This window comes from Chrysochloris asiatica, unplaced genomic scaffold (genome assembly GCF_000296735.1).
Source record: "Chrysochloris asiatica unplaced genomic scaffold, ChrAsi1.0 scaffold00168, whole genome shotgun sequence".
NCBI classification, from domain to species: Eukaryota; Metazoa; Chordata; class Mammalia; order Afrosoricida; family Chrysochloridae; genus Chrysochloris; species Chrysochloris asiatica.
In genome coordinates this window covers 2,812,906-2,821,686 of record NW_006408686.1, presented here as the reverse complement: position 1 = coordinate 2,821,686, position 8,781 = coordinate 2,812,906, and the positions used below count along the sequence as shown (strand labels likewise).

The window sequence follows — 8,781 nt, the reverse complement described above, 5'->3', positions numbered from 1 at the left end:
CTGGTGTGGCGGTGTCAGATCAGCACTGGACTAGGAAACACAAAGTTGGCAGTTCAAACCCACCAGCTGCTCCTCAGAAACCCTATACACAGTCACTATGAGTCAGATCCAACTCCACGGCACTTAACAACATGCGTGTGTATATATATGTCTCTGTATGTGTATATGTGTATATATATATAGAGAGAGAGAGAGTTGTTAAGTGCCTATATAGGGTTTCCAAGGAATGACTGATGAGTTTGAACCATTGACCTGGTGGTTCAAACTGATGTTGTAGTCTAGTGCTTATCCTACAGCGCCACACCAGGGATATATATTTATTTATTTATATGTGTGTGTGTGTGTGTGTGTGTGTGAGAGAGAGAGAGAGAGAGGGAGAGAGAGGGAGATAGATAGATAGTGCCTTAGAGTCAGTGCCAGTGGGTTTGAACTGCTGACCCTGTGGTCAATAGTCCAGCACCACACCAGGACCCCAGATATAGATAGATTGATCTCATTTCCCACTCAGATATGTGAGTAAGCAGAGACAGGAGCAGGTTATCAATGCGTCAGGTTCTCACACGTCTTAATCCACCCCGCCCCCCCCCTCACATTTTAAACAACACCCACTTACCTCCCTCCTCTCTCATAACAGGGACTAAGGCCGCCCTTGTGGTTAGTAAGGGCTGCGTCTCTGGAGGGATGGCACAGACAACCTTTATCCAACACACCTCAGGCCCTGGCCTGGTGATAGTCTCCTTCAGTAACTTCTGTGAGGACCCCTTTTGCAACAACAAAGCGAGCTTATCTTCGTTTTGGATGCCATCAGAGAACACAGGTACCGTGAAAGGAGAGAGGTGGGTGTTAAAATAAACTCCATAAACAACTAATGAGATAGTGTTTCTTCCTTCTAGGAATTCTAAATACTGCTCAGAGCACAGGGACATCAGGGACAGCTAGGGTATAAATTTGTGTTTTGTAGGCAATACGATGCCAGGTTAGGTTTCAGAGCAGGGTGGTAACAAAGTTCATCTAACAATTACTGATTCCCCATGACTATGTGACACTAACCAGACTCCCCAATTTGACCTCAAGGACTGTAGTAATCTGTCCCCGGCCTAGCTTTTCAGGTTCTTTTCCCTTGCTTCCTGTTCTTCCCTCTCTCACTGTTTTCTAACTGGGGTTGATATTCAAAATACTTAAAGCAGTGATGATAGTACTGGCCAATCGAGATGGACTGTTGTTGTTGTTAAGTACTGGCAAGTCAGTTCTGACTCATAGCAATCCTGTATAGGGTTTCAGAGGCTTTAAATCTCCGAGGGAGCAGAAAGCCTCATCTTTCTTCTATGGAGTGGCTAGTGGCCTGGACCCATGGACCTTGTGATTCGCAGTCCAGGGCTAATTGTATTGGAGCCACCATGCTCCCAGTCAAGATGCATGCTGGCCATAAAATCCAGTTCAGCCATACCTGGGCCTGTCAACTAACTGTCAACCATGCAGTTTCTCACCATTCCCCAGATCCACTAAGATTGTTCACATTTCCAGGTCTTTGCCTTTGTTATTTCCTTTGCCCCTCTACCTTTCCCCACCCCACTTTTACCTAGCTAACCGTATTCTTCCTCCACCTTAGTTCAGTATCAGCTCTTTGAAAGTGTTTCCTTAGTTCTTTAGGGACAATTTGTTACTCTCCTGTTCCTCTTCCATTATACTTCTAATGCAGTACTAACTGAACTGTATTGTAATTATTTACACGTCTTTCTCTCAGATAGGGATCCTAGGTGGCAGGAAGTATGTCTTGTTGTCACCGTATCTCCTCACCTAAGCACACTGTTTGGAAGCAGTCTTGGCTGGAGTTCTTAGAGCAATGAAAATCCGTTAAGGAAGGGCAGAGCTGTTGCAGGAATGGGTCTTGATTAGAGCAGCAGAAGCAGGAAAGACTTGGGGAAGAAAAGGCAGCAAAGAGAGACATCTCAAGGGGCTGGACACACTCTTTACTAGTCTTCTTTTCCTCCCTCCAGCTACCAGTGTGTTGTCAACCCTCTCTTGCCCAACTTGTGTGGCTTTGGAAACCTGTGTCTATGCCCCTTCTCTTCCCTGTCCTCGTGGTTCAACTCGATGCTATCAAGGAACATTCCAGATTACTGGCGGTAAAGTTGAACACCTGATGGTTTCAGGGATTGGAGACCCAGACATTTGAGTGGGTCCCAGGAGGTTTTGTTACTCAAGGCTGTGGAGAGGAGGGAACACTGGATGCCTTTCTGGTTTCTGAAATGTCAGTCTGCTTCACCCTCCTCTCTTCTTCCCCAGGAGGCATCAACTCAGTTTTGGAGGTCAAAGGCTGTACGGCCATGATTGCATGCAAGCTGATGTCTGGGATCAGTACTGTCGGAGTCTTTAAGGTGAAGGAAGAATGTCCACGGCATTCTTTCACTGAACTCCGGAGGATGGAAAATGGGGCCACCTGGCTTCTTGTTTCAGTTTGGGGGTTAGCATTCTTGCTGCTATTGATCCTGCTACTGCTGCAACCACTTGTCCATTGTTCTTGAGAGGCACTTCCGGTCTTGGTCTCAGGGCACACTTTTTACTGGGAGTCTTCTGACTGCTAGTCATCATCAAGTGCAGAGTGGGCAGTGGTTTGAGGGCAAACAGAGAGAGATCCTGGAGATGTATTTGAAATTTCTAATAAAATTTCTACTGTGATTTGTGTATACCGTCTACTTGGGAACCCCAAAACTAGAGGTAAAATTTTAGTGCTGAGAGGGCCCTTAAAATTCATTTTCTTCAATCTAAACATTTTTTCAGAAAGAGAAACTGAACTCAGGAAAACTATGATGGGTTTCTTTCTTTTTTTTTTTTTCACTTTAATTGTGCATACATCATTATTTATCTCTGTCCCACTCAGTCCATGCAAACCTGCCTCACTGTTCTCCCATACACCTTGTTCGTCCATTCCCCTCCCCCTTCTTTTGTATTGCCCTCCCCCCAGCACCCAAGCTATCCTGTGTCTATTCCCCACCCTGTATTCACCTTACCCTCTCTCCCCTCACCCCACCCCATACATCCTGGTAACCAGCAAAGAAACCACCCCTCCCCCTACCCCACCCACCCCACCTTTTAGTGGGGTTTCTTTTTCTTAATCTTTTACAATAATGGTCTTATGCAGTGTTTCTCCTTTTGTGCCTGACTAATTTCACTCAGCTTGAGGACTAGGGTGCGCCTGACCCAGGCCATTGTGTTTTCAATAGCCTCATATGGATGCGAAAGCTGGACAGTGAATAAAGAGGATCGTAGAAGAATTGATGCCTTTGAGTTGTGGTGTTGGAGGAGAATACTGAGGGTGCCATGGACTGCCAAAAGAACCAATAGATCTGTTTTGGAAGAAGTGCAGCCAGAGTGCTCCTTGGAGGCCAGGATGGCTAAGCTTCGTCTCTCCTACTTTGGACATGTAGTCCGGAGGAAACAATCGTTGGAGAAGGATGTCATGCTGGGTAGGGTGGAGGGTCAGAGAAGAGGAGGAAGACCTCCAACGAGATGGATCCGCCAGGTGGCATCATTGATGGACTCGGGGGTGGCAGCGGTGGTGAGGTTGGCCCAGGATCGAGCATTGTTTCGTTCTGCTGTGCATGGGGTCGCTATGAGTCGGTTCCGACTCGATGGCACCTGACAACAACAACAATTTCACTCAGCATAATGTCCTCAAGGTTCATCCATATTATACGGTAGCTTGCAGCTTGTTATTCTTCAAGGTAGACCACAATTTGTTTATCCATTCTTCAGTTGATGGGCACTTAGGCTGTCTCCATCTTTTTGCTATTGTAAATAGTGCTGCTATGAACATTGGTGTGCATATATCTATTTGTGTTATGGCTTGTATTCCTTGTGGGTAAATTCCAAGTAGAGGAATTGCTGGATCATAAGGTATTTCTATTTCAAACCTTCTGAGGAAGCGCCTTATTGCTTTCCAGAGAGGTTGGACCATTTTGCAATCCCACCAGCAATGTAGGAGTGTCCCAGTCTCTCCCCATCCTCATCAGCGTTTACTGTCCTCTAATTTTTGATCTTTGCTGTTATTGCTGGTGTGAGATATCTCATTGTTGTTTTGATTTGCATCTCTCTAATGGCTAGTGATCGTGAACATGTCTTCATATGTTTGTTGGCTGCCCGGATCTCCTCCTTGGTGAAGTGTCTGTTCATGTCCTGGGTTATTTGTCTTTTTCTTGTAGAGGTGTTGTAGTTTCCTATATATTTTAGAAATTGGTCTCTTGTCTGATGTATCATGGCAAAAGATTTTTCCCGTTCTGTGGGCTCCCTTTTTACTCTTTTGGTGAAGTCTTTTGATGCACATAAGTTTTTAATTTTTAGTATATCCCACTCATCTTTGTCTACTTTTGTTTGTATAGTTTTCAAAACGTTTGGAAGTCTGTGTATGCCCTCTATTAGAGCCCTCACATTTGTCCCTATGTGGCCTTTATAATTCTGGGATTCACATTTAGGCCTTTAATCCATGCTGAGTTGGTTTTTGTGTAAGGTGTGAGGTAAAGGTCTTGTTTCAATCTTTTGCATATCACTTTCCAGTTCTACCGGCACCATCTGTTGAATAGACTATCTTCTTCCCATGGAATACACTAGGCTTTTTGTTGAAAATCAGTTGGCTGTATGTGGATGGGTTAATTTCTCGATTCTCGATTCTGTTTCATTAATCAATGTATCTTTCATTGTACCGGTACAAGGCTGTTTTGATCACTGTAGCTGTGTAGTAAAATTCAAGTCAGGGAGTGAGAGGTTGCCAACCTTGTTCTTCTTCTTAAGCAGTGCTTTGCTTACCCTGGGTCCCTTTCCTTTCCATATAAAGTTTGTAATCGTTTTTCCATCTTTTTTAATAATGTCGTTGGAATCTGGATTGGGATTACATTATATATGTAAATTGTTTTGGGCAGTACTGACATTTTCACAATATTAAGTTTTCCTATTCAAGAGCATGGTATATTCTTCCACTTTTGTTAAGTCTCTTTCTTGTAGTAGTGTTCTGTAGGTTTCTTTGTATAGGTCCTTTGTTTCTCTGGTTACATTTATTCCTAGATATTTCATCCTTTGGGCAGCTATTGTAAATGATATTGCTTTCCTAAGGTCCTTTTCAGTGCTGCCATTGTTGTTGTTGTCAGGTGCCATCGAGTTTTTCTCAATTCCATTGTATAGTGTTTTGATACCTTTCATAATCATTTTTCTGAATTCCTTCTCAGGCATTTCCAAAGCCTGCCCTCCTTTCAGTGTGGACTGTAGGTCTGCTTCCAGCTCATTTGCCTCAGTCACTTTATCTTGTTTCTGGACATGTACTGATATGGTCATCTGTTTCTGTTTTTTGGGCAAATTTAGGCATTATCTGTGGCTTTAATATTTAGATGTGTGTGTATTTTGATATTTTTTATGCTTTCTGATTGCCTGCAAGTAGATGTGATCAGGAGATGGGCTTCCCTTTTCACTCTTTTCCCTGAGAAATTTCAAGATGCCACTGTTGGTCATTGTGATGTAACTCAGGATTTAATTTTTGGCCTATTTCCTTTCTAGTCTGCCTGTCCCACTCCACAATCCCCATTCAGGCCTTTTTCCTAGTGATAAACAGTTCAGGGTTGGCTGTGGCTGTTTTGCACAGCTGTTTGGTTCTGAGTGGAAACTGTCACTTTAAATTTTGAGGAGATCTGTGCGCGTGCGTAATAGAACCCTATAGGGGTGGTGTTGAGGAGTCCACTCACTCAGGCATCCCCTCTAGTCACCAGAATTGAGGTGCTCAGATAGCAAGAGACCAATGAACAGATACCAAAATAGAAGAGTTCCACACCTTTATTTCCATGGTTCTGTCAGGCATCTGTGGTTGCTCTGATCCTTCCCATGCTTGGTCTCGCCCAAGATGGTGGCTCCAGGAGCAGCTGAGTGTCTTGAATTAGAAAGCACTGGATTTCTTGTTTCTGCTACAAATTCCCCTAGCTGTAAGCCTTCCAGCCTTCTAAATATTCCTTTATATGTGGTTCAGAGTTCTGGGACCAGCCCCTGAGCCTGCTTAGTCCGGTATTCTGTGTTATTGCTGATGGAGCTCTTCACTGCACTTCCACGTGATCTGCTATCTGGTTTGTACTCGTCTCTTTGCTGTCTTTAATAGCGCTGTTTTGTTTTATAAAAAGGATGAAAGTTCAGAAAATAAGATGTCAGTGTTGAATATTTTATTTTTTAAAAAAAGACTTACTTCAAGACCCTCATCCTTGGTTAAGCAAACCTTGGTACAGACAATGGAATGCTACAGAATGTTGAAGATTAACAACGAATCTGTAAAACACCTGTGAAGCATATGAATGAACCTGTTGTTAAGTGCCATCAAGTTGGTTCTGACTTAAGGCAACCCTTTATAGGGTTTCTAAGGAGCGATTGATGAGTTTGAACTGCTGACCTTTTGGTTCAAACTGACCTTGTGGTTCAAACTGACCTTGTGGTCCAGTGCTTATCCTATAGCACCATACCAGGACTCCTGAGTGAAATTAGTCCAGCACAATGGGACAAGTAGTGTATGAGATTGCTATTGTAAACAGTCAAGAAAAGGTTTTCATGCTAAAAGAAACATTCTATGATGGGTATCAGGGTGGGAGAGAAGGGGAAACTATTTTCTGGCTAGAGGATATTGTTGTTAAGTTACATCAAGTCAGTTCTGACTCTTAGCAACTCTATATAGGCTTTCCAAGGAGTGGCTGGTAGGTTTGAACTGCCAACCCTGTGGTTAGTAGTCCAGTGATTATCCTACAGTACCACACCAGGACTCCCTAGAGGGTAGACACATGTTAACTTGGGTAACAGGGAAGGCAGTTGAAAAAAACAGAGAAGAACAAAAATTGATTGCATGTTTGATCAATTTCAGACTGAAGAAATGGTTGTTGTTAAGTGCCATCGAGTCGGTTCCGACCCATAGCGACCCTGTACAGGGTTTCCGAGGGTGTAAATCTTTACGGGAGCAGAAAGCCTCATCTTTCTCCTGTGGAGCAGCTGGTAGTTTTGAACTGCTGACCTTGTGGTTCGCAGCCCGATTCGTAACCACTACGCTACCAGAGCTCCTTAGAATTCTTCAGTTTCATCATTACTGGTTTCAGTGGTTGGTGAGTAAATTTGAATCATAGTGGTGTTAACTGGGTTTCCTTGTAGGCATGTGGACATTATCCTATCACAGCATTATACTTTAAGCTAGATCTGAAATGTTATTTTTGATGATGAATGGGGAGCCATTTCTCTTCAGTTTGTCATTCCCATGTGGTTGTCTGATTCAAAATGACCAATACCAGTTTATTTCAGCCCACTAATGCCCAAGATCTCAATCTTTATACGGTCCATTTCATTTTTGATAGCTTTTCCTTTTTTTTGATTCATACTTCGTGTATTCCATATTCAGATCATTAATGAATGTTTACAGCTGTTTCTCCTCATTTTGAATTGTGCCCCATCAGCAAACGAAGGTCCCAAAAACTTTATTCCAACTCACGTCTTCACAGTCAACTCAACTTTGAGGAAACAGTTCTACCTGACTCCTATTATGAGTGTCTTCCAACCCGAGGGTTGAACACTGTATCTGACAATATTCAGGTGCTATTCATCATGTTGCAGTATTCAATATTCTGGCGCTATCTGCCAGTGTTCCACTGCTCTTCAGAAGGTGGCTAACCATTGAGTAGTAGACCATCTCTCATTCTTCTAGTCTGGTTTACTCTCCTGAAACCTGCCCACCATGGGTCACCCAGCTGGCATGTAAAATCCTGGTGCCGTAGCCTCCAGCATCCCAGCAACACACAAGTCACCACAGTAAGTGACAGACGAGTGGAGGCATCAACAACAGTTGTTGTTCTGTGCCCCTGAGTCAGTTCATAGCAACCCTGTATTTCCGAGGCTTTCTCAATCTTTGTGGGAGCAGAAAGCCTCATCTTTCTCCTGTGGTGTGCTGGCAGACTCAAACCACGTACCTTGTGGTTCCCAATTCTGTGCTTCATGGTGGTGGTGGTGATGTGCCGTGGAGTCGGTTCTGACTCATAGCGACCCTGTACAGGGTTTCTGAGGCTGTAAATCTTTATGGGAGCAGAAAGCCTCATCTCTGTCCCATGGAGCGGCTGCTAGTTTCGAACCACTGACTTTCCTGTGCTTAGACTTGAGTAAATAGATGATAGCATATTCATAAACTGAGAGCATGGTGGCGCTAGAGGATAAGCACTGCATCATAAACCACAAAGTCAGCAGTTCAAGCCCACTAACTGCTCCACAGGAGAAAGATGAAGCTTTCTGCCCCCACAAAGATTTACAGCCTCAGTAACCATACACGGAGTCATAACAACAACATATCTATAAAATGGACTGCTTCATGACAATGTTTAAAAATAACAATAGTGCTATATGCAGCAACATAGTTGAATCACATCATGTAATGTTGAATGAAAAAGACCAGGCACAAAAGATTACATAATTGCATGAGTCCTTCTATGTAAATATCACTAACAGGCAAATCAATTCACTGATAATAGAAATCAAAAAGTGGTTACTTTTAGGGTGGGATGAACTGGAAGAGGGCACAAAGGAACCTTCTGGGATAACTGAAATGGTCTATGTGTTGATCTAGTTAGTTACATGAATGTATTGTTGCTGTTAGGTACCACTGAGTTAGTTCCACCTCATAGCAGACTGCCCGGTCCTGTTGTAGTTGTTGTTAAGTGCAGTCGAGTCAGTTCCCACTCATAGCGACCTTGTATAGGGTTTCTGAGGACTGGCTGATGACTTTGAACC

The 8,781-nt window shown here is 43.5% G+C and overlaps 1 protein-coding gene across 1 annotated transcript in view; it reads left to right on the top strand.

Annotated features, from left to right (window-relative positions):
• TEX101 (testis expressed 101) overlaps window positions 1-2,525 on the top strand; it is a 6,661-nt gene extending 4,136 nt beyond the window's left edge. Inside the window, exons 3-5 of the mRNA XM_006871505.1 lie at window positions 635-817; window positions 1,998-2,126; window positions 2,287-2,525. Of these exons, the coding sequence (XP_006871567.1) occupies window positions 635-817; window positions 1,998-2,126; window positions 2,287-2,525 (551 nt within the window). The remainder of the gene's footprint in view (window positions 1-634; window positions 818-1,997; window positions 2,127-2,286) is intronic.
• Window positions 2,526-8,781: the final 6,256 nt, after the last annotated feature.